The 25,912-nt window shown below is 45.9% G+C and overlaps 2 protein-coding genes across 6 annotated transcripts in view; one reads left to right on the top strand and one right to left on the bottom strand.

The window, feature by feature from the left end:
- The window catches only part of DDB2 (damage specific DNA binding protein 2), a 51,139-nt gene that overhangs the window by 6,761 nt on the left and 18,466 nt on the right, over window positions 1–25,912 (top strand). The window contains exon 2 of the mRNA XM_027705262.1: window positions 3,088–3,189. The gene's annotated coding sequence lies outside the window, so the exon portion shown is untranslated. The remainder of the gene's footprint in view (window positions 1–3,087; window positions 3,190–25,912) is intronic.
- Window positions 1,187–25,899, bottom strand: PACSIN3 (protein kinase C and casein kinase substrate in neurons 3). 5 transcript variants are annotated; one of them, XM_027705315.1, is made up of 12 exons: window positions 25,782–25,899; window positions 13,392–13,474; window positions 11,827–11,927; window positions 11,221–11,377; window positions 10,215–10,450; window positions 9,662–9,817; window positions 8,941–9,116; window positions 7,985–8,105; window positions 7,386–7,522; window positions 6,666–6,731; window positions 6,003–6,163; window positions 1,187–4,419 (listed from the first exon to the last, which is right to left on the bottom strand). In XM_027705315.1, exons 3-12 carry the CDS (start codon window positions 11,878–11,880, stop codon window positions 4,304–4,306), a joined length of 1,380 nt encoding a protein of 459 aa, XP_027561116.1. In that variant the 5' UTR covers window positions 11,881–11,927; window positions 13,392–13,474; window positions 25,782–25,899; the 3' UTR covers window positions 1,187–4,303. The 5 variants fall into 5 exon arrangements, with proteins under 5 accessions (XP_027561116.1, XP_027561121.1, XP_027561143.1 ...); XM_027705320.1 differs by lacking the exon at window positions 25,782–25,899 and adding an exon at window positions 25,480–25,553; XM_027705342.1 differs by lacking the exon at window positions 6,666–6,731 and having other exon boundaries at window positions 25,782–25,898.

The following is a 25,912-nucleotide window of genomic DNA, read 5'->3' as shown; positions in this document are numbered from 1 at the left end:
ATGTTCTAAAGATAACTAGCCAATTTTTTCCAGTTACAGAGCCTACTCTATTACCTTCTTCCCCTCCCCTTCAGCAAGGATTTGTTCATCTTTTCATATTAATCCTCTTTGATCTTCTAAGAACTTAGGTAGCTTAGTAAACAGTCTCATTCTCTTGCAGCCCATGAGTTTTTCAGCTCCTTGTAGCCTGGACCTGGGTGGCAATTCAACACATGGTTGCAAGTCTTTTTCTGTCTCTCCTTTTTTGTTTTTGGGTTATTTTTTGGGCAAGGTCCCTCTGAAGACACTTTCCTTTGTATCATGCAGCCTTACTATTCTTGCTTGTTTTGCACAATCTTTCCCCAGCCTGCAGTGAGTATTTTCCAAAATTTCCATGAGTCAAGGTGGAGTTTGTGGCACTGGCTGTGTCTCATGTTCAGCCCCGTCACCTGTCAGCAGCTGTCTCAGTGCATATACCCTAGAAATGATCACCTACTGGTCTGAGTGGAGTGTTCAAGCCCATATTGACTCCAGCACCAGCTTTCTTCACAAGCAGAAGATTTTTGTAGCCTGCTAACCATAAGCATAATGTCAGCAGCTATAAGAATGCAGCTGAGGCAGCTCCAGTTCACACACAGCCTGCACGGCAGGCAGGGGGAACCTGCCTCAGATAACAGAGCTGAGCTCGCCAGTGCTACAGCCTTGGGCTGGGTCTGCAAACAGGGCAGGAGCAGAGGGAGTGCAGGACAGTTTGTAACAGTGCTGACGGGTCTCTGTGCAGGATTGCCACATACTTGCACCTGCCTCAGTGTTCAGTGCCAAGCAAAACAGCCACAAGGACACAGGGGATGGGGAAGTGGGATGGAAAGTAAACTGAAGCAGCCATGGCCCCAAGCTCCACACAGGGCTGTGCGAGCGTCACCCAGAGTTGGTCGCTGACCGCAACTCTCAGCTGCTGTCACAGAGCACAGCTGTCCTGGGGGCTCTGCCATCCAGATTTTGCCTACAGGGCAGAAACATCATTACTGGGTTGAGCAAGCTGAGCTGCTGCTTTGGGGAAATGGGTGTGATCCATCATAGAGAATCTTTAACTTCCTCTTCCTAGAAAATTCAGCAGCAGCAGGAGATCCAAGTTTTGCATGATACTTCCAAAATTATTTTCCAGGAAGATGCCAGAACCAAAGTAATTATCTGCTAACCATAGATGTATGAGCTTTCCACAAGGAGCAGCTTTATTAAAAAATAAAATATGACTAGATACTTTTTCAGTGTGTTGTCCATCAGGCACAGAGATGCATCTGTATGTTTTTACAGAAACCATTGGAGAAGGCTTCACCGGCCTTCTGGAATTCAGGCACAGCAATTAGTTCATGTGTACATGTCTCTGTTTGCACACAAAACTTTTGGCATGGCATGGATGGCAAGTTTCAACTTGAGCCTTTGTGGTTAACAAAACCTCCTTTGCTTCTGTAGGAAACCAAGTCCCCAGGCAGAGTTATTAGTTTAAAATAAGATCATTAGATGTGGGTTGTTTTGTTGGTTTTTTTTTTTCACTTCCCTCCAGCTGGTTCTTTACTACACAGACTCTCTTTTACTAATCCAGATGGTTTTGGGTAGCCAGGGCTAAGTGCCATGCCAGTTTATGAGGTACAGCCCAGCCAAGCAATTCTTCATTCTTGATGTGTTGTCTGCTGTCCATTACTTCAGCTCTTGGCAGGACTTTATGATGTGCAAACATTCCTTAGGGGACTTGTTCACATAAGCTGCAGTATGTCACTACTTCTGGAAACCTTCAAGCAGCCCATTATAATCAGGTGGTCATGTTTTCCTAGGACAAACAAGTCTGTTCAGACTTTGTCCTGTGGAATTTCAGGTTGGTTGTACTGTAATCAGAGGTTCTGTCTGCTGGGCATTTCTGTCCTCTAGCACGCTCTGGCCACACCTAACTCCATCCCAAATTATAGCCTGACTTGGACTCCGAAGAGGAATCGGAAGTCAAGTTTCCACATTATCCTTTGTAACTTCTACAATTTTTTGACCTTACATGAAAGTCAAGCATTAGTGTTTGAAAATATCCAGTCTAACCAGGTAAATTTCACTATTGACTATAGAACATCTCAGGTCATTTTATATCTGACTTTGTCTCAGTTATCTCACAAGCCTGTCATGTCTTGACATTCATGTGTGCTAGGACAAAGGAGCAACAAATCATTCTGTTGTAGATCAGCAAGTGGAACACTTGCAATTACTGTACAACACTAATGACACTTTACCTGGGACACAGAACTGAAAGAAGAGACAAGATCTTTAAATAAATCCAAGTGCTTATACACAAACACATCTTACATGGCATAAGCTTAGAGGTTTCTTCAGATATTGAACGTGGAATAATAGGTAAATTCATAGCTCAGTCCAGGCATTTTTTAATATCTGTTGCTTAGATCTTTAATTGCCTTTTGGAAATATTTTTTCTTAAGAAATAACAGATTCAGAACAAAGTGCTTTAGCCTTGTTCTTTTAGTTTGCACCCCGCTCCCCCATTCATGAAGTACAGTGCTAGAGATACTTTTGAAACCTTTCAACTGATGTGTTTCTGCGGTCTCACAAGAACACTAAGTAGCATTAGTCTCTGATCTCTTTGTCCATGGCAAACTATATTTCAAGGCATCCTGTGTGCTATAAAAGGTTTAATTTCTGCTCTGTCAGGCAGGCAAGGAGATGTTTGTGATACTGTTAGTTTATGAGAGATTAAAGTATTTGAATTTGTCCATTTTGGTTTACTAGCTGCTGTTAACATTCTATTGGTCTTTAATCCCAGTGCTCACATATGACTTCAGAACTGTATGTATCACCCTTTTTCCAAACAGCTCTGAAGCAGTTCACCACGTGTGGTTGGTGGAGGCTCAGCTGAGTTCTGTGAGCCTGACTTAACCAGGTTACTCACTCAGGCTAAGCCAGACTAAGAATTCAACTACAGAACACTACTACAAACTCACAATGCATTTCAACAGCAGCTTCAAGCAGATGTACTAAGTAAGCCATTTTGCTTGTTTTTCTTTGTTTCTCCAACAATGGGAGCTTTTCCTTTTTTTTTTTTGTTCTCTCAAGCTCTAGGGCTTACCAGTCCTTATGTTTGAATATGAAGAACACTAGGATCAGGATCCCACTTTGTCTCAGCAGCCTCAGAGACATTCAAGAGCAGAAAGACAGGTGAGATAAAGATGTTTGATACATCTTCCCTGCCGAATGGCACTTATCAACTGCAGCAGTTCAGGACTAGAAGGGGAGTTACTTCTCTATAACTAATGTTGTCCTAGCCAGCAGGCAGCTTCCACACTGTGTAGCCCCTCATCACAGTGCAGGGTATCTTTGGCAAAACAGGGAGTGCACTTCTAGCCCTGTATAAGGCAAGAAGATGTAGAAGAAAAGGGGGTCTCTGCTGTGCACTGAGTGTTCATGAAAAGAGGTGTAGCCAAAATTATCTAGATGCATTAGAAACCCCAACACATACTAGTGGATGTAGTGGTCCTAAGAAGAACAGTACTGCAATGTGACTGTCATTTTGTTAAAACCAGCCTTCAGCATGTGTCAAGGCCCACTTTAGCTCAGGGAGCCAGACAGTTCTGTTAACAACTTGTTAGTCTGAACAGCCACATCATGCAAGATAGAAACTTCTTTTTCCTGTTCCCCAGCTATACTATCATCCATCCTGGGGTTATCCCAATAAATATGAGGGCAGTGGAAGGGGATATCCAGGTTGTTGAAGCTGTATCCCTTGTACCAGCTGCCTTACCAAGGAAGCCAACAGGCTTTCAGCTTAGGGATACTGAAGACTTATGAAAGATGGGGAAGAATAAATAGATTTCTGCCAGTCAGCCTGACTGAGCTGAAAAGGGGAAATAATACAAGTTCCCTATTACCCTGGACATCCAAAATTCCTTGAACAGGAAGCCTGGGGACAGGGCAGACTCAACACCCTCTAGATGTATGCGCACTGAAGCCAAGGAAATGTGATTTCTGTTTTATAGTCACATGAAAACAGTTCTCCTTGCACTGAGTGCAAGTCAAAAAGATCTGTTTCTCTCTGCGCTCCTACGCTACCATAGTGCTCAGTCAGAGGAGTCTTAATTCATCCTTGTTTATTTTTTAGAAAATCCCTACATATCTAGGTGCTTAAAATGAAGCATTAGTTACATGGAATATGTGCCCTCAAAGTCCAGAAGTTGCTGGATATACTGCAAAGGTGTATTGGGGCCAAGAGTGACCCAGTGACCTCTGCAGGAGATGCTGGTATGGCTGTGAGGCACTGGCAGGGCAGCAGCAATCATGATCCAACCTTCTCAACATAATTAGCAGGATAGAGTCCAACTTGGCCAGTGAGAAGTTGGCCCTTGCACCAGCCCTGCTCATCTTCCTCACTGATCTTCATTAGTTCTTCACCTAAAAGTAAAAACATGCATTAGGAAGCAGCCTTCAGAAAGGCAGCATGGCATTTTTACCCACCTCAGAAGATTTGATAAAAAGCAAGACCTATTGGTTTGAATCACCTCACTTTTCTCCCCTTATCAACACAATGTATCATACTGCACAGTTTAATCAAAGCCAGAGTTACTAATCTCTTCAGTATCTGTGATCGATACCATCCCCTAGGCCAAGGAATTTAAACAGGCCTTCACTTATGCTATTCAACATCAGAAATACTTTTGTGCCCTATAGTTCTGCCTGCTTTCCTGCCCCAAGGAACATGCTTACAAGCCAGAGCAATCAGAAGGATCTCAGATTTTCTTCTTAGTGGCTCCTCTGGTAGGCAAGTGGGAAGGAAACATAAGAAACTGCTAAGCTCTGTTCCATGCCTGTTTCATGATGAAGTGTCTGGTTTAGCCAGCAAGGCATGCAGTCAACTAATTTCACAGACTTTGACCAGAAAAAGCTTTTAACCATCCCACATCTACTTTGGGAAGGGCAGAGAGGTCCCCTTCTCCACCAGTAGAAGGTCATATTTCTGCCAGAAAGGGAGGTCTGACTGCATCAATAGGCACATCCCACAGTGGCAGAGGCTCAGAAAGTCATTGCTGTTAAGCTGAAGCCTTACTGGTGCATGTTGCTCAGAACAGATTTGGAAAGGAGATGACTAAACGTAAGAAGTCATACCCCATTGCATCTGCTGGGTGGGAAAAGAGAGCAGTCAAGGTCTAGAGCACCCGTACTGTGAAATATTTTAAAATCCACAAGTTAATGTTAGAAGTCTACTAGTATGCTAACACTGCAGCACAGATACTGGTCTCAGGCACAAGCCCTGCTACTAAAGGACTTCAGTGCCTTTTTAAAACAGGTGTATTTTGGAGCACTATTGCACAGAGACACCATGTAAAACTCAAAACAAGTGAGATGAGAGAGATACTCCCAAGACCCAGATGTCCTCTTGAAGTTGAGAAGAGGGCACATGCAAACTAATTTATGTGCAGGAAGGAAAGGGAAAGGGTCTGTTTGCTTCAGCACTCAATCCTCTGCTGCAAGCAAGAATCTCCATTCTCAAGATACCCATTTTGAGCAACAGCTGGTTTTTTGCCAGTTGAACTCTGCCTTCAGTAGTGCATGTCAGTCAGCTCAGCTTTCTCCCAAAATATCTATGTTCATGTTAATTCAAAGGACAATCCAGATCACCTATGAAATTTTTATATCAATGGTACAAGGGAGAAACATTTCATAAAGTCTCAAGATACAATGTAGAATAAATGCCTTGAGGAGGGTAGAAGGATCTGTTTTATCCCTTGGGGTCTGCTCTCCCTACACTGTGTCCAAGGCCTAGACAGCCTGTTTTCATGTGGCCTCACTGTCTTTTAGTCTAGAACAAGTTGGACTTCCCAATGTACCATCTTCCTCACAGGAGCTGGCAATGCATCAGACCAAGTGAAGAAGAATAAGTATCAGTTTTCAAGGGGACATCCAGTTCTTAGAGTATTTCAGTCAGTCAGCCCAAGTGAGGACAGCAAAAGGTTAGTAAGAGATTAGTGCTTCTGTACCTGCTTTAAAGCTCAGCTCATCAGCCTCCTGTCCTGTGTAATCGTACAGCGCTCGTACCCGTACTCCTGGTACCTTTATGTCCTCCTCGTGCCCGTTGGCATCCAGGCACTTCTTGGGAGTGTCTCCATCTGACCACTCTGAAATGTCTTCCTTCCCTCCGCTTTGTACGTGGAAGGCAAGAGGGGACAATATGGTTGTTAGTTAATTCATCTCTCACCCACCTCCTCCTGAATCACGCACCACCCTGACTCCCCCTGAGACTGCTCTGCTATAGAATAGGGTGCAAGAGGCCCAACAACCAAGTGAGGGTGAACAGATCCCCAGAGATACTAGATTCTGTTGAAAGCATCCTAGCATTAGAGCCTTGAGGGCAAGTAGGGTAACTCACTGAAAGTATTTTCACACATGCACACCCTTCATGATCCAATCCTACTCTAGTAGACCCTCTTATACAAGAAAGGCCAATCCTAACTGGAGAGCCCAGCTATGTCCAGAGTTATTCCAGCCAAGAATAAGACAGAGAGGAAGAGCCATGTTTCCCATTCTAAAGGGATGTCTGGAATTATGTTTTCCAAGTCAGGGACAAGAGCAGAAGTGAAGAGCAGCAGAGGACAGACACCTGGAACCCAAAAACCCCTGAAGAGGCTGTGTTCCATACTAACTTCACATGCGTAGGTGCCTTCAGGCTGTCATAGAAGAGGCTGTTCTGCTCCTCTTGATAGGAAAACCTGTAGATTGACAAATAGGGCCCCTGAATCCAATAGACTGTGAAATACAGTAGTGGTCCTGAAAGATCTTGAAATCTCCATTCTTCTCTGCTCAGTTTACTTAGGCCAGAGTTCACCTTTTAAAGCAGGACAGCTACTGGAACAGTAGGACAAGTCTGTTCAGCCTCTCCCTATTCTGCAGCTTGCTTCCTGTCAAGGGAAGCAGCTATACCCAGACTTGTCAGGTAGTACTCAGCACCGTGCCAGGGAAAAACAATAAAAATCTGATGCCTGCATTTAGGAAACCACACAGCCAACTGGCAAAGCTGCCAGTTCCCAACTCTTCTCACCCTGTCTGGAAGGAGGAAGAAGAATCAGGGAAATACATGCCAGAATAACACAACATTAGCCTAATTGGGCTAAGTCTTGTCACTAGAAGGATCTTTACAAGGAATGTATCTTGTGAGGCAGCATGTACTGGAAGAAAACAAACAAACCCAAACCAAATCCAAACAGCTGCGCTAAACTGCCTTTTCTACCTGGTCTTTTCCAGAGTGACACAGGCAAGGCCACGGGCAAGAGACAGGAAGTTAAGGAAGAGATCACTCCTCTCAATCCAATTCATGCGTGACCCTAGGCAGGACTAACTGATGTATCCCAGACTTCTGCCCTTACCTCTGCCTTGTCTGCAGAGGGGTCTGTGAGACAACACCGTCTCGTGCAGGCATAATGCTGGTCAGTGTGACATCATCAGCCATCTTGCCACTCTTCTCCTTCTTGGTGATTTGCCGCTGTGTTTCAAGGGACCATTCCTGTTCAAGGAAAACCAGTAACACTATCAAGCCACTCAGACAGAAAAGTTCTGTGCATCTTTTTTGCCCAGTATAGGACAGAAGACCAGGTCGTATTTCAGTAGCAACTGAGCTGGTTAGCCCAATGGCCTTGCTGGCATAGCAGGCTCACTTCTGTTGAATTCCAAGGTGCAACAACTGGCTGTGAGGAAATTATCACAGGAACTTGTCAGAAGGCCCTGAGCACCACCACCTGTTTTTCAACCTTGCAGCTGGATGGCTGGAGTATTTGCAGTTTGGCAGGGTTGCATATGTCCCTTTGGGCACCAAACAGCTTGCAACACAACAGCAATTTTAGAAGAGCTTAACATCCTGAACCTGCTGAGCAAAGACATGGTCTCTCCAACACAAGACTAGTAATCCCCCAATTTCAGTAAAGCAGCTAATTGTTTGGAAATAGTACACTCTAGAACGCTACATCACCTCAAACTGAGGCCAATTCATCGCCATGCCCGGTCCATGAGTGTTGCGCCACCACTTCAGGTCCTCTTGGTTGTCTGCAGCCATGATGACTTGGTGGAGATCTCGATACAACGCATGAAAGCTATGACCAGAACAGACAGAACTGCCAGTAACCAAGTCTCTTGGCAGTTTCCCAAAGGCCAAGTTGGAAGGAAGAGATTAAATTCATGCACAATTACACAGCATCCTAAATCCCACAGGATTAAGGATCCTAGAGCAGCACCTGTTCAGCCCTTGGAAAACACAGCCACCCTTACAGAAGAGTCAGCCTGGCAAACAGGACAGGCTTGTTTGGTGTGGCACTGGCTAACAAGTGCCAGCTCTCAGCACAGCTCATTAAGTGCGCACTGAAAGAACCTGGCACATTCTTGCACACAGACAGGGAGATGGCTCACATTTGTTGCCTCTACCTTAAAAGTATAGGGGCACAGAAGATTTTTGACTGCAACTATTTTCCCTGTGTAACCCCTGCTTAAGGGCAACTTGTGGGCTTTACAGTTATTATTTCACAAAAGGTCTCTACTCAGGACAAAATGGGTGGAATAACTATAGATACCAGAAAGCAACAGAGCTGCATTCCTCAGACTGGGATTACATATAGAAACATGGAGGCATTTCATAGAATAGAAACACACCCACAAGACAGTACTGGACAGTAGTGAAAGAGGAAGTGTTCAAAGGCAGAAAATCCTCATAGGGAAGCCTGGCATTGCCCTCAGAGATACCAGCACTCTGAGGTATTTGGTCAGTCTAAAGGGACCAAATACCAGTTCTAAGATACACTTTAATGGGGAAGGAACAAAACCTGGCAGATGCAAGCAGCCAGCTTCCTTTCATTGACACCAGAACTGGCACCCCTCACCAGAGCCTAGGGCACTCCAAGTTGGCAGAATTCCCTCCTGTATCAGGGCTGGTACCTTTCACTGGTGGAGAGGTTGAGATGCTGGTGAAGATTCAGGAGCATCTCCTTAAAGAAGGACAATCGCTTGCGCTCTGCCTCCTGACAGCCCTCAAACACTTGCTCCATGTCCTCCATGTAGCGGGGATTGTAGCGGTTCAACTCTTCCAGCATCTTCTCATATTGATCCTTGCACTGTATCAACACAGGAGAACAGCAATGGTGAGATGTGTTGCCCTGATGTCAAACCAGCAACATTCCCCCTACTCTGGCTTGGGACTGACAAGTTTTTTTCTCCCCCTGCACTGTTGAACAAACACACCAAAGAAAGAAGTAGTCCCACAGCTCCCAGTCCATTGCTCTCCTAATATACTTGCAAGTTCCCTGTCCTTCCTTGCTACTCTGTTCCACAGAGGACCTTCCACTCATTCACTCACGTGGACAGGCAAATCAGCTACTTTTGGTAGCAAAGTCTTCAGCTCTATAGGTTCCACCCCCTGCACCAAATCCCCTACACTTTTTTCCTTTTTTTATTTTAAATTCACTTACAAATTAGATCTTACCCAACTCCAAAGACAGAGACCTTAGTTACTGAAATCCTAGTCTAGCTCACTAAAACCTCAGACAACGGAATCTCACACCTCCTTCAGCAGGAGCCATTTCACTGAGTGACATTACCACCAGTGCTTTTTCCTTGAAAGGAGTATCCTTTGACCCACATACATACAACATACTCTCACCTTCTCAGCCTCCTGAGTGCACTTCTCTACACGCTCCTGCAACTTGCGCAGCTGTTCCTGTGAGACAGTTGAGTCTGCCTTGGCATGGTTCTCTCTTGTATGAGCTGTTTTCTCCTCCTTCCGGGCTGCATGATAGTTTTTCTTAGAAGTCTCCACCTGTAGGAGGAGGAATGCAGAGAAAGTGATGATCCAGCCCTCACTGATCCTCCAATACTCAGAGAAGGCACGTTAACATTTGTTACAGTCTGCAGCAACCTATTAGGAATGCTGATTTGGCATTTAGTAAACAATGCTCCAATGGGAAGAGGTACCTTCAAATGATTTCTTTTTCAGTGTTCACCTGCTATGCAGGAATACAGAACCTGTTACCAAAGTCTTCCCACATGCAAAGGAAGTTATAAAACCACAAGAACAAGAGACCACCTAGACATCCCTCCCTCTCTGGAATTCTCTGCTACTCTGGCTAAACTCAGTTTGTTTGCCCACTGGCTCTGCCATCAGGCAGCCAGCTCAACTGCCCTAATCTCTCCTTCCCCATTCACACTTTGCTCACGTCTTTCATCTTCTTCACCCAGGGTTTCTGGGCTTTTCGGAACCCGTCCTCTGCGTCCTTTGTTTCCTTGAAGCCTCCAATCATCTGCTTGTGGTAGGCCTCCTTCTGCCAGGCCTTGATCTTATCTGAGTCTTCACCAGCCAGGTGGTTCCGGACAGCTAAGTGAATTTCACTCAGTTTGTCTGCAGCTGTCAGGAAGGCATGCCAGGCCTTTTCCAGAGTACCATACTGTGGACCTGCAGGAACAAGCACCAGAGGGGCTCTTATACCTCCTGCCCACAGAAAGGAATGCACATCTTTTCCCCTCCTACATACATCTACCAGTAGAGTCACTTCCTTAACTTTGCCCCATCACACAATTCAGCATTAACTGTTCTCCACAGACCCACTAGGAAGCATCTAGACTGGCTGTTACAGATGGGCATTTCTTTCAGGGAGCCTCAGCTGTCCCAGATGGTCCCTGTTAGGAGAAAGTTTCTGTAAAAAATTCTCTTCACAGATCTTGCCTGAGCTTGACAGATAGCAACACTAGTTCGTGACTGAGGCTAAGCTTCTGCTCCACAGACCAGTAGGTCCTTTGGGACATCTGTCCTGCTGTTTCCTTTTACTTTCTGAGATGCTATCAGTTTGAGCACTCTGCCACTAAATCATAGCGTTAGGAATTATTCTCTGACTGGAGGAGACACAGCCAAGCCATCCTCAAAAAGGGATACCTGCAGCTTCATTTAAGACTTGAACTACCCAAGGACTTGGCAAACTAAGCAAAAGGATTTTTTTTCTTTTGTAACCAAACACATGCCAATGTAGTGAACACCTCTCCGAGTGAATCAGAGGACTGACTAGAAAAACAGGCACATACACAAAAAAGACACCCAAGAAAGCCACCCCCTTCCAGGGGAAGGGAAGCCTGTCCCCCACAGAAACAGTGTCACCTCAGTAAGAGATAGCACTCCAGGAAGAGAGTGCATAATTGCTTCCTGCTCCCAGTCCAATCTGCCAACTTTACCTCTCTCCACATTGGTCCTCCACTTACGGGACCACTCTGTTAGCTGTTGGGCATAGTTCTTCTCTATCTTGGCTCGTTCCTGGAAGCAGGAGATTAAGTCATTGCAGAGCCGGTAGCCGTCATCCACACGCTTCACTGTTCGCTTGTAGTTTCCAGCCTGAAATTTCACACAGCATTATTGTTCATGCTGTACTAACTTTCACGTTCCTTCAGAACAGACAGCAGCAGGTCAGTCATTGTGTGGGGAGGGAGTGTAGGCCCTTCTGAAGCCAGCATCTGGGTTCAGACCCTCCTCTGACACTCTCTCAGGCAGACACAGCACTGGAGGGAAGAAGCTGAGATGCTCTGCTTGCTTCTCTCATACCTCAGATCAGTGTCAGCTGAACAAGGAACTCTCACTCCACAGAATCTGTGGAAGAAAGGGTCACCTCCTCCCTGCAGTAACACACAGCACGGTGCTGAACCTCCCCCCAGTTCCTTCCTTCCACTTCGCAAGGGCAACATGTCACCCACAAACCTGGAACCCAACCCCCTAATTCCACCGATGGGCGACGGTTGGTAAGACAACATTCCTACTTCCCTCACACTCCAATTATCCTTCCTTACCTCCCAGAAACTGCCCCCAGGAGCCTCCCCACCAGCATCATCTTCCGATGACATCACCCCCTTTTTCTTGCAGCAGAGAATTTTTGCAGATTTCAGTTAACCTGAGAGGAGAGAAAAGTGATTTCAAACACAGCATTGGCTGAGTCTTTGAAGACAGCACAGCTCTCCATGACTCTTGGAGCTGGAGGAGCCCAACTTGCTACCGTACAGTCAAGTACTGGCATCACTGCCCCTTCAGCTGCAGATGGCCATGTCCAGCAGATGCCCGGGACTGAACCAGCCTCCTCCCTCCCTGCAGACAGGAGGCCACCTTGGCAGGCCTGTAACAGATTAGGAAAGGATTTTGTAGAAGACAATCTTGTTAAACTTTGGCTGTACAGATATTGTAGATGCTCATGAATCCAGATATCTTTGCAGAGATTCCTTTCTTAACCAAGGTCCTCAAGAGGGTAGCAGAAACGGAGGTAGCTAAAGCTATTTGAAACCTGCCTTGAAAGATTTCAGTAAGTCTTTTGTCAATGGGATGACTCCATCTTCCCAGTATGACTCAGGATTACGGGATTACAACAACTGAGTGGAGAAAACAAGGTTGAGCAGTCAGCAGGCAGGCATGTCTTGAATGGGGAGGAGCCCTATAAGCTGCCCACCAGCTGAGCTGGGCTTGAGCAGAACTACAGAAACATGCTGGGGCATACTCAGCCAAACAGCAGCACAGCATACGTGCCCGTTACCCAGCACTGCTTCCCTAGAAACAGCCCAGCACAGCTGGCATTTTCACTACCCTCAAGTCTTACTGCATTAGGCTCAAAATCTAGGCTGGAAAGTAAAAGCTTTTTCTCATTCTTCACTGTCTCAGAACTTCTGCCCATTTCCCTGTGCTAGCCTGCACTGCCAGTTTGTTCCTGACATGGTGCAATTCTATGATTTCCTTAGGGAGAGGTTCAGGGTTGTTCTTGTGCAGAAATGAGAGCAGGAGTAACAGGAAAAGACCCAAGCCCAGTCACTTGCTGACAAACCCAGTCCTTTCCAGGCAAGCCTAGGTTACTGCAGCATATGTGGCCTTTGCTGCCCCTTCTCCTCTTGCACATTCCTAGTTATAAAAAGCTTCCCTCACACCCCAGAGAGGTATCTGCTCATTATACCAGCCCACAGAGCCCACAGATGAAGATCAGGTCAAGAGTCCACATCTCCCACCTCCGGCAAATCCTTCTCAGTGTCATGAGTGGCACAGTGAAGCACACCAACACAGACTGCAAGAATTTCCAACATTTGGCTCTGTTTGCCCAGTGTCATCCCATGGAGTGTGTCAGAAATATATTAATGCTGTTCCTCCAGCATTCTTCAGAAGGCTGGAAGTGCTGAATTCACTGGAAGTGCTGGAAGTCACTGAAGCAAGTTGTTAAATGGGATGTGACATTCAGGTGGGCAAACCTTGAAAAATGATGAATACTTCCACCAAACCATCTGTCCCTGTCCTCCCTACCCACTGTTGGTCAGCTAGCCCCAAAGCCACCTTACACGCCCCTGGGGCATGCAACTCTACTGCTGTCCCAGTAACTACATACCTGAAAGCTGAAAGTGAGATGCTGCAGGGGAGCAGTGGGAAGCTGGCAAGTATGTCTCAAGTTCTTCAAACTCTGAAAAACGACTGGAGGAGACAGAGATGGGCACGGTCAGACACTTTACAGGGATGATGCCTGTTCTGATGCGCTGCAATCCTAGGGATGTCCCCCTTCTACTAGTTACTTAGGAGGGGCACCCTCTGATATAGCAACTGCAGCCAGCGTGCCTCCCAAGATGCCATGTTCCAGCACGTAGCAGAGACGCCAAATCCTTGTGTCACAAGATCTAGCCCCAGAGAGAGTTAAAATAGAAACACTGGGGCAGCATGACAGCACTGTGCGGGAAAGGTAGCATCACAACAGCTGAGCACAGGGAACAGCTTGGGCCAGAAAGGCCTAAAATAAGCACATGCCCCAGGCACCCTATGTGGGGCCTGGTCCCCCCTCACTGGACAGTGTCCAATGCAGCAAACCCCACCGCCTTCATGCACTGCTGCACACACTTTTACAAATAGCTGGCTTTGGGAGAAAAAGAGAAGGACACATATACACACATACTTTTTCCAGTCCCTTTTAAATGAAGATGAAGAGGATTTATACACAAGTCAAAGGACTTGCTAATTCTACATTCAAAAAATAAAACCAAAACTCACAAGAATGCATATTCTGGTCTAGAGTCCCTTAAGTAGCAGAGCACCTAGCACTGCCCTGGTAGGATGCGGCTCTCTATTAGGAGAGCTTTTTTTATCCCTTGGTTCTGTTAGCTGTTCCTATCACATTCTCAGAAATACTTTATTTTGCCATTATAGTACAGGTAACTGTCATCAGCTTTCCACAAAGCAAAGAGAAGCAGAGGCTAAGGAAAGGGCTGAACGAGGCACTTTTGATTTTCTTACATTTACATACCTGGGAATTTACTTCAATGTAAAAGTTTACTTATTTAAAAAAAACCCTCAACAACAGACAAGCAAAAAAAATCCCTTCTCAGTCACCAATATCCACTCAGCTGAGGCTGGAAGATTAGGAAACAGAGCAGAAACTGCAAAACCTGGAAATGGGATTTTTAGTCAGACAGTAAGACCATTTTTGAGAAGAAATGAAAGAAGGTAGGAAAAGAGAAGGAAGGAAACAAAAGCAGATGGGTTATTGCAAAGAGACTAATGACCTTTGGTGAGGAAGAGGGGGGGAGGCTGGGAGAGAAGAGTTGTGACCCTTTTGCATGGTCCAGGTCACTGGACAAAAGGCTAAAGCGGATCATAAACCTTCTAAGGTTTCCTAGTAGTCCCCAATAAAACCAGACTACGCATTCCTGAAATTGCTATGTAAAAGTATATTTAAAACTGTCCCAGACCCTTTCTTTCCTTCTTTCTCCTGATGAAGACACAGATCAATTATATATGACACATGAAGGCTGTATCACTTTTTCCACACCACACCCCCATCCCCAGTTTATCAGGAAGCAATGAATCACAAACATGCCTTCCATCTCTGGTTTCCAATTCAGGCTGACTACACAGTGCTAGAATTTGGGGGGTAAATGTGGAAAGCTGTTGTGTGTCACTATGTGCTTGTTCATTTGAGGGACGGTCAGGCAAAAAACCCTGAAAAAAAACCCCAAACCATTCCGAAACTTGAATCCATTCTTTCTGCAGTTTCCATGTTAGAATTTGAGCCATACCTGCCCTACTTTCTCAGAAGTTACAAACCCAAATAACCAGTTTTACTATCACTAAGACCAACAGGCTCTGAAACATAATAGTAGGTAGCTCTGCTGGATCAGACTAAGGTTTATCATGGCTGCATAGCCTCTGTAGACAGCAGCCAAAAGCAGATACCTTCCCTCACTTTGAGAGCAGAGCAAGCATACATGATGCCTCCCTGCATACTCTCCAAGCCTCTAACCACTTGCTGACAGGATCTTCCTGAGCTAGACCTGGCACCTATGAATGAGCACTCAACAGATTTCTCTTCCATTAATTTCTTCAATCAGCTTTTGAATTCACATGAATTTTCAGCATCCATAATATCATGTGGCATCCCACAGCTCAAGGGTCTACTGTAGTCATCACTACCGAAGCTAGGTGGGAGAATACAATAAAGTAGGATATTTCTACAGGCTAATTTTCATGACCTGAATAGCAGCCAGCTGAACACATATTTCCATAGCAGTTGTACAGACTTTAGAGAAGTCCAGAAAAATCTAGCTTGTCAGAAGCTAAAGTCAGAGAACAAGGAGGACCCTTTTCTGCCAGGCTTTTTCTGGAGTTTACATACTCCATGACCCCACGTCAGTCAGATCAAATTGGATCTGCATGCAGACATAGGGAAGGTACTTAGTACTGGACAGAGATGCTGAAGAACAGCTGCTGCTGTCACCCTGAGCCCAAGAAGAGCAAGCAGATTGGCAGTCCATCCCTTCATGCCTAGCTATTCCTGAAATGCCATGTGTTGTGAGCCACCAAGAGCTTGAGACCAGGGAAAACCAGAGTTTGATAGAAAAAGCAAGTATATGCCCTACATGCCAAATCTTGGAGGCTGTTTTACAGCAGAGATGACAGGAATACAATACCTTGTCGACAGCCTGATATAACAAGAGCCACCAAATGATTAAGGAGAGCTAGCAGAGCCTGTACAGTATGAGGAATGTAGCTGGAGTTATACTGGGTCAACTAGAGTTTTATGTGGGTCAGTGCCACATACAAGACTCCTGCTGATGCCACTGCCACCTCTGCTAAGAGGAAGCTATTTAGCAAATCATATTTGCAGGGCAAAGGAATGTTTATCCCTACCGTCCTCTATCAGCTCTCACAGTTAAGAGCTACTTAAGACCTCACTGCAGCTCCTGCAAGACAAGCTCTCTGAAGAAAGAGGGAAAGAGTAAATACATCGCTATTCATTTCACACCTCCACAGGTTTATGGATAAGGACATCACAGACACCACTACAACCACCAACATTAGGCAAACTCAACCATGCAAATGAGGTTTCTGCAGAGCTACAAGCATTTCTGCTAGTAGTGTTAGAAAAGGTACTTCCCTCCTTCCCCCAAATACCTGCTCTCTCTTATGGACCAACATAATTATTAGGCTACACCTTCTATCAACTCCCTATTAAGTTATCAAAAAATGTCTCTTGTTCTTCAGCTGCAAAGAGGTGGAATGGCTTGTGACTGCTTCACTGGTTCTGAGCTCCACTCAGGAAAATGCCAGAGGGTTTGGCATAACGGAGCTGTTTCTACCTTTAAACCATGTTGTTAGTCTCACCCCGATCCAGTCAGGGACGCATCTCAGAGCACAGATCCTTGCCCTCAGACCAAGGTTCAGACTAAAAACCTTCCTTTTCAAAAACATGCGTGAATCCAATTAAGCACTGCAAGGTGTGCCTTTTTGTTTCATGCTCTCACATCTGTGCAGCAGTGTCCTGATTCACAAAGAAAACTTCCAGACCCAACAGAAATAATAGCTCTTCTCCCCTGAAAGCTTTCCCTAAGGCAGGTAAACCACAGAAATCCTCTTCCATGTACATCACATTCCAATACTTCTAGCCTCCAAATGCCCAAGGCATCACTGTGCATTGTTTGACTGCCTCCTGAGACTCCTTGTAAGCAATTGTTTTCCTAAGTTTGCGAGATCAAGCCTCTGAACTCTAAAAAACTCTAAAACTCAAAAGGCTGGTGCATGGAGCCCTGCAGGAATTAATCCACACAAACTGAGCTTGTACACGGCACCAGGCAAGGCCTTCTGCCCAATACCTCTTCCCTTTCCTAACTGCAACAGCAGATGCTGGATACAGACACATGTAGGAACAAACTGAGTTATATTTATCTAGTAACTGAGGCTTTGGTGGAGACACATTTTTATTACAGACCAATTTCTATATAGGTGTTAAAGCCAAGCTAAGCTAGAGTTTTAATAAGGAATGGGCTGCTACTAATATCCACCTCAAGACAACAACTGACACCACAAGGCAGCAATATGATACTTTCTGCAGCCAATTTGTTTGATTCCCAGAGTTACTTTTCTGTGTAGCAGACAGTGGTGAAGGTATTGTTTTCACTCCAGGGCACTCTGGTGTAGGGTGAATCTGAAGTTTCAATCTGAACAATTAAAATACACTGAAGGATGGCAGCCCAGCTCCCCTTACAGAATGATGGCCAAGAAACCCTTTTTTTTTTTTTTTCCTCCTGTTAACTTGTCAGAATGGAGCTGGAGCCAGGAGGTTCCACATGACTCCAGCAGTGTAATAAACTGGATCGCTGCTGGTACAGTAGAGTTAGGAAGGTCCCCGATGGAGAGAATGAAATGGGGCATGGGGCAGCGTGTCCTTTCCAGGCTCACCATCTCTGGAAGTGCACATCCAATAGCTCTGAACCAGTAACTGGGATGATGCCCAGTAATGTGCTCTCCACTGCCATTATACAGGAGGACTGATATTTACAGGTATACTCACCTTTCTCCAGAGAGGTCAGTTCTCTACTGCTAGAGAGGATGCCAAGTAACACAAAGATGCTCCAAAACTTCCCTTATAGGTATTTATCTTAGTGCAGTGGTCACACCCTCAGTAGAATCACCTGACTGGGAAAAGGACTAAGCCAGTGTTTCCCAGCCACTCCCTAAGGACTGAAGCCTGCCAGAGCTGCCTAATACAGTTTCAAGCAAGATTTCAGCTCATCTCTCCAGCCAGGGAGAGGTCAGAGAAACATCAGGCAGAACAGCAACTACACACAGAGGTCACTTTAGCTGTGTGCAAGCCTGTAACAGAAGCCTGTCTCCCAGACAATGATTCTCTAGAAATCATGTGGCTGTCCACTAGCAAAATTCTTCAGGATTATACCAAAGTACTAAAATACAGAGAAAATCCTGTTCCACTTGAAGGACTGACCTACTGACTCTACATGCTGCTTCATTATACTCTCTTATTTCAGACCACAGCTTCTTTATATTGGTCTCCTTCACATTCAAACCAAGCTAGTGTACAGATGACAGACATGCCCCATACATCACCCAAGTTGTCTTCAAAATGTTCATGCAGAATTCAATACTTTCCACATTTATTAGCTATTCCCTGTCAGCGGTCAAGGCTACAGGACAGGCTTCTACTAATACACTGCTGCTGATCTAAGGGTTAAGATTCCTGGCTGACATAGCTATACCAGGCAGAAATTGTTTTAGCAAGAAAAGGAAAAAAATCTGCTTTATTTTCCAATATGATGTAGGAGATCTTTAGTATTACAGGAACACAGATCTATTCTGGTTAACACAACAATATGAGACAATGTTAATGAAATAATGTATTGGGATATCAAGGTATGTTCTAAGCTTTTCCACAATTGTGCTTCCTATTAAAAAAAAAATTATAATCTCAAATACAGAGTTAAAGGAGGGAGGAAATCAGTGTTGGACCATTGGGTACCACACTCCAGTGGGGCGACAGGCCATGTTCATTTTTATTTGAAATGGTTGCTGGAATAATCTAAACATGTATGCTGTGTCTGTGTACTTAACAGGCAGTTACAAGCTGAAGCAGCTGACAGTTCAATAAGAAGACACACATGAAAGCTACCAGGAACAGCACTACAGTAGCCTGCTTTCTTAGTCCTGTGAATTGCATTGCTCCTGTTCCACACATTAGTCAGCATGCCCACTTCCCAGCTCTCACTCTCTGTCTTACCACTCTCTCAGGGCAAGGTTTTAACCCAGGCAGATGTTGAGAACCTGCAATCTCTGCTGTCCCACTCCCCGAGCCTCTTCACTTGTTTGTTTCTATGCTGGGTATTTCCCAGGGTACTTGCCAACCTGCTGCATCCATCTCTCCAAGCAAACACCAAGCTTACCAGCAAATATATGAAGTCAGCATTTCCCTTTTAATCAGAAGGGACCCCAAACAACTGGAAGCTCTTTCTTCCTAAATCACTGATAAATAGGTGTTTAAAGCTCCAGTCAAAGCTATTATATCCCTCCTCAGCAGTCTCATTGCACACTGAATGCAAAATTCCAGGATTTAATCTACCTTTTACCAGGTAATGTTTTTTTCTGCACTCAGTGACTGGTATAAGTCAAGATCGGTAGTCCATCCTATAATCCAGTTGCCTGTAACTTAGTAAAGGTAACTCATTGTAACAGCAGGCTGAGCTACTCTACCCACTCCAACTAAGCTTGAAGGAAGAAGTTTCGTTTATTTGGATCTTTATGTGAACTGATCAAAACAGAACAAAATGCCCCAGCCTCATCTAACCCTGAGTAAAGAAGGCAGAAATAATGGGAAATGGTGATCAGGCATGTTTCCTGCAGTTGGGGGTAGCGGGGGTGTGTGTGTGTGTGTGTGTGTGTGAGGAAGCAAACTCCAGTAAGTCCCTGTCAATGGAATATTTTCCTTCTGTGATTTAATCACCTTTCAACCCCCAGAGCAGGGATCAAGTTTACTTGAATGCATTAACTCTTAAGGAAGCAGACTTCAATCAATGCAATCAAGCAACGTTTAGAGAAGCCACAAGCTAGTTAGATCCATTCTAACACTGAGCTTCTGGTAGTTTCTTACTTCACTAGACTGTACAGCAGTCAGATACCTCCAGCCCTCTCTGCCCCCTTCTCCCATTTGGAAGTCACACTAGTTTTTTAAGCCATCTGGAGTTCTGCAACTTCTGGCTTTACCAACAATCGTCTTTTCCATTGGCTGCCTTTTGAGGAAGGGGGAAATGGAAGATAAAGAGTTGGCAAGAAATTCATCCTTCAGGGCCAATTAATTCAAAGTACTGTATTTCTTTATCTATGATGATTGCATCAAACAGATTTCTGGTTTTATTCGGTAAAAGCTGATTTACTAAAACTGCTTAATATGTGAATACTTTCCTTCCAAATATACATCTAACATAGACAAAAACATGAAAGATCATCATCATCAAGGCATTTCTGAAGTTCATCCAGTTCCCTGGAGGCCTTCAAGTCCCAAACAGGCCATAGAAGGGAGGAAAACCCAACTTCTTGAATTGAGAGCTGAATAAGGTAACTGAGTGCTAAGACATCTCTTATGGTAAAAAAGAAGAATGAAGTAATGCGTAGCACCTATTACTCATTACTTCTGTTCCCTGCGTGATCAGTTCCTCCACTTTTGATAGCAAAGCTCTTTGTTCACCTTTTTTCATCAGAACTAGGTTTACTCAATTGCTTCCTTGCAGCATAAAAAACAGCTGCAACTGTAACGCAGACTTCAATACCATATGAACTGGAAGGACTGTATACCAGCTTTTATACCAAGTCATTTCACATAGTCTTTTATGGGTCCAGGCATGTGGAAAGAAAGCATTGCTTGCTCTGTGGACTGAAGAGAACATTCAGTAATTCAGATTCCCTTTGTAGTATCTCCTGGTTCAAGAAGAGTTTGGCAGATCATTCACTTTGTGGATATTTCATTCCTAAAGATACTCTCATACCTTTCTAACAGATTTGCTAGAGATTCACACAGACAACAAAGTTGAAGTAGGAAAGCCATTAGGAACTGGCCTGCACTGTGGAGATTTATACTTCATAAAATCATAGAAAGTCTTGGGTTGGAAGGGACCTCAAAGACCATCTAGTTCCAAGCCCACCTCCATGTGCAGGGACGCAACCCACAAGACCAGGTTGCTGAAAGCCCCATCCAACCTGGCCTTGAACACTGCCAGGGATGAAGCATCCACAGATTCTCTGGGCAACCTATTCTAGTGCCTCACCACCCTCTGAGTAAAGAATTTCTTCACAACATCTAATCTAAATCTCTCCTCTAGTTTAAAACCATTCCTCCTTGTCCTCTCTCCATCTATCCATGTAAAAAGTCACACTCTTTTTTATAAGCTCCCTTTAAATACTGAAAGGCTGAAATTCTTCCACTGAAAGGCCACAAATACTTAACACATTCTTCTTGAAGTTCATTGTCCTATATGTCACGGAGCAACTTTTATCTGCTTTCACAGTATCTACACAGAATCTGCTCTTTGGTATCAGTGGTGCTTCTTCAAATAGATTTTTGGATCTCAAGCTGAAGGACAGGACTATTAATATAAATTACTTCATATCCCAGATGTTATCCAAAAGACTCCAGGAGAACACAGGCAAATGGGACAGTCAGCCCACATGACAGGATAGATTTTAACTGTTCAGCATCACTGCAATGTCATCTGCTTTCTCAGTCTACTGCCCAAAGGAGTGATCTCAGTTTCTAGTCCTCAGGACTCAACCTGACATGTGAGGAAAGAACACTGGAAGGCTTTTTAAAAAACTGCAGGCACAACAGAGCAATACAGTGGGCTTTATCTCCCCCCTCCCCATGCTTCCTGAAGCAGCTCAAACCCTGAATTTTTGCTTGCATTGGGGTAGAAGCCTGCTGGAGCCAAGAGCAGGCTTTCACACAGGTTTCCACACATCAGCAGTCCTAGCACAAGATAGAGCTGACTGGAAACACTAAGAAGCAAAAGTAAATATCCAGAATCATTCAAGTGAAATATGCTGCATCTTCTCCCAAACTTTCATGAAAGCTTCTTGCCCTTGTCAGAGAAGGCAGCAAAGCTACTTCAGAGCTCTGCACAGCAGTACTGCAGCTGATATAGCCCAGCACACTCAGGAGCAGGAGAGTTTTGGTTCGGCAGCAGGGGTACTAAGGACAGGAGGAAGCTACTGCCAACAAAAAAAATCACCTGTAGGCAACTGAAAAGACTGACTATGGCCCCAAGAGCTCAGGAGGTAAGGACCATATCTTCCTACAAAAAAAAGAGATGCAGGTTGGACAAGCTCAAAGTACAGACAGGGCTGAGGAGGCTGAAGACTTGCTAACATTTTTAGTTATGGGTTGCCTGCAGCAATTTTAACTCCTCTAGTCTGGAAGAGCTTACTGACACATTGCAATAAACAGAGTCCTACCACAATCACCTTCTAAGAGAGGATAAAATCCCACACAAGCTTAATGCCTCTGGATCCAAGCCCCTGGCACCATGGAGATCTCACATGCCTCTTCAACAAACTATGGTGCCCAGTGACAATCACTAGATTTAACACACAAATTCCGATTATCACAAGTCTGAAAGGCTCTTTCCTATCATGCCATTCACAGCAAGAAGAAACCACTGAAAGCTCAAATATGATTAGGATGCCAGTCACACTTACTGCCTTACAGCAGTGCCCAGCTTCAGCCCGTACTTCAGCTTGAAGGAACTTGAAACTAATGTGCCAGTCACTGAAACAAAGCTGGATGATTATAGCAGAGGATGCACCAAGCTATTTGCACCAACATTACACTTTGTTACGCTGGAAAAATTTGTGCCCAAACAGTCAGAGTGCATTTGGATGTTAAATTACAGTGGTCACCATGCTGCAAGGAAGTAGCAAAAAGCTACCACTTGAGCAGCTTCTTAACTGCTCTATGGATGCAAAGTTCTTTTGTAATTGTTCAAAGAGCAAAATCCGAAATTCTTCATGAAAACTTCCAAATACAATAGCCACTGTTTTCTGAGGCCATCTGAGGCCATCCACTATGGCCTCAAACTAAAATCTTAAGGCTTTTTTTTTTAATTTATCTGACACAGTTGCCTGTCACAGAGTACCCTCTACACCCATCACGCTGACTAGTGATAAAATAGCTTGCCTGATCACAAAGTCTGTTTTAAAAAGATAAGAGCTTCTTAAAGGGCTTAAACAGCTCTCCTATTGTTTAGGCATTTCCCCATGAACTCTTAAGAGCAGCCCAAATTCACACATCACTGATCAGCTGATGGCAAAAATTGTTAATGCTTGCTGATCAAGATGGCAGTTTATTAATGCTTGCTGATCAAGAGCATAGCTTTTTCCACTCAGCTACAAGCAGATACTTTTAGCTTTTGAGGTCCCTAGTTCAATCCCTGGCTGTCAGCCATGACACAGACCAAATAGATCAAACAACAACTGAATAATCTCCAGCCCTCAAGATGGCCAGAATAAAGAATATACAGTATTTGCCATGCTTGGTGATATCATGAGTTCTTGACAGATGCTCACATCCCCCCTGCTGCAGTGACTGATGTGCTCTCACAGCTTTGCATCTCCTAAGAAGTCACATTACAAATATACCTGACTATATTATTGAGTGAATATATATATGTGTGTGTGTATAGATTTTTTTTTTTGTTGGAAATTCATAATTGTCCAGGGAAAGCCCAGAAGATTCAGGCTAGGTCTTGTATAAGCCACAACACCCTAAAATGACTAAAACCACCAGTCATTGTCCTGTGAAGAAATTAATTTGGGTTCACAAGACTTTCAAGCTTTTATGACTTGGTTACAAACAGTCTGCCAATGACCTGCAGCATTTTAGTGTAGTCCAGTCACACACAGTCCTACTCACTTGCTGACATTCGATAATGGAGTTACAGGTGGGCAGTTGTTCTCAGGCCTACACATAGCTAACGCACTGAAGTGACTGGTTTTTACAGCCTGAGAAGAAGACAGTCTTCACTTGAACAAGCGCAGGCAAGCCAGAGAAGCTCAAACTCATAGGTCAGAAGAAAAAAAACAGAAAAGCCAATAAAGCAATACAATAGAGCAGGCACAGAATAGGGAAGGCAACAGGCAGCTGATCCAGCTCACACATTCATTCTATTCCAAGCTGCAACTCAAAGGACAATCTAGCAAATATTTTAGGGAACTTCTAGTGAAATACCATTAATTACACAAAACACAGTCAAAGCAGAATTGACTCCATCTCACACGGAGCACATTGTGCACTTCAGAGAAAGGTGAATCCTTGCCTGAAAGAATGTGTCCAGTTATGCAATGCATGGGGAGAAGCTCCACTTTGACTCCACCCAGAGACCAGCTCACACCTGGAACAAGGAGTATCTGGACCCTGTCATTTTTAGCCCACATGCTGCAGTTGTACGTTCTGCTCCCACACGGCCTCCAGAATGACTTGTGTCACCCACTGTAAGGCTTAGTGACTTCTCAGTGGCATTTCAATTCCAGGGTGGAGTGGGAGGCTCTGCTTTGGTTCTGTACTGCAATCAATTACCATCATATCAAAAATTGCTTTGTGCAAATTAGACTGGCAGTTGATTTGAAGGGGAGAGAGGCTCATCTCCAGTTTCAGGAGGTAGGGAGCATGCGTTTCCAGGGTTAAAGAGTGAAAGAAAAGGCCAGACTACTTCCTAGGGCCAGGAACAAGTATCCAGAAGTGGTCAGCTAACCTCACCCTTGCCACCAAGCTCTGAGCCTTCTGCATGCCTGAAGAACTGAAGCAAGTGAAGAACACATAGTTGGCACAGAAAGTGGTGAAACAGGTTAACGCGTTCGGGCCATGCTAGCTTCACTTATCAATAGCGTTGCAGAGATCATGGAACCCTCCTCCCGTGAACAGTGACAAATGAGACTGTCTTCTCAAGCACTGGATGTTCAGGCCCACTAACGCCCTCCATGTTTATCAGCTTTTTCCTGCCCTGGGCTGCAGAGGACACGGTAACCCCAGCAGCCTGCCAGGGGCCCAGTGACACAGCCGCAGGCAGCACCGCTGTGCCTGCCCCCCGCCCTCCTCTCCCCTCCCTGCTGTCGGCAGCCAGAAGGGACGAAGAGAATGAGCAAGAGCACTGTCCCGCCTGCCGAACTCCTCAATCCGGCTGTCAGGAGTCCGGCTCATAGACCGGCAGCACGGATCCCCTGAGACAAGGGAGTGCAGCCGCCCTGAGCCCGGGCCTCGGCGCGGCCCCTTCCCCCAGGGGGTCCTGGGAAGCGGCTTTATCCCCCCTCTCCACAGCGCTGCCAGCGCCCGCGGCTGCTGTTTCAGAGTGGGAAGCAGCTCAGCGAGGATCCGGCACAAAGGGGCCCCTGTCCGCACGGCGGAGCGGAGGCGCGGGCGCCGGAGGGAAAGAGGGAGGGGGAGCCTCGGCAACCCCCAGCGACGAGGCGGCGGCAGCGGCGAGCCGGCCCCGGGAGGCCGACGGCGGGGCACCCGCCGAGGGCTGGGCTGGCGGCTGGGCTGCGAGGGGCGCGGAGGGACCGGAGCTCTCCCCGGAGCTTCCCTAGCTCCCCGCTAACAACCTGCTGGGGATCGCAGCCCCGCCGCCCTTCCCGGCCGCGCCGCCCCTCTCCGTACCTACCGGGGGTCTCCGCTGCGACTCCAGCCGAACTGCGCCGAGCCGCCTCCCGGTCCCCTTCTACCCACAGGCAGCGCCCAGCCGGGCACCGCCTCCCCCACCCGCCCCCTTTCCATGAGGAAACTTTTCCCTCGCAGCTGCCAGCCCCTCCCGCGCCGCGCTGCCCGCCGCGGGAAGGCGGCGGCGGCGGGACTGGGATGAGCTCTGCCGCCAGGACCCCCGCACTCCACGGGGCACAGGTCCGAAAGCCGCCCGGCCCGGAGGAGTGGAGCACACAGCCCCGCAGAGGTCACCCCGCCGCTTACCTCGCAGGCAGCGCTACTTGGCGGGACGTTCGGCGGGCAGCGGCCACCTGGGCTGGGCGCAGGCTGAGCCCTCCCCCTATTTCAGCCGCGGGACACGGGGGCTTCCGCCCCGCCTCCAGCAGCTCCCGCGG

Source organism: Neopelma chrysocephalum, unplaced genomic scaffold (genome assembly GCF_003984885.1).
Source record: "Neopelma chrysocephalum unplaced genomic scaffold, ASM398488v2 Primary Assembly neopelma1_24, whole genome shotgun sequence".
NCBI classification, from domain to species: domain Eukaryota; kingdom Metazoa; phylum Chordata; class Aves; order Passeriformes; family Pipridae; genus Neopelma; species Neopelma chrysocephalum.
The sequence above is the reverse complement of the archived record's forward strand: the minus strand, read 5'-3'. Positions and strand labels throughout refer to the sequence as shown.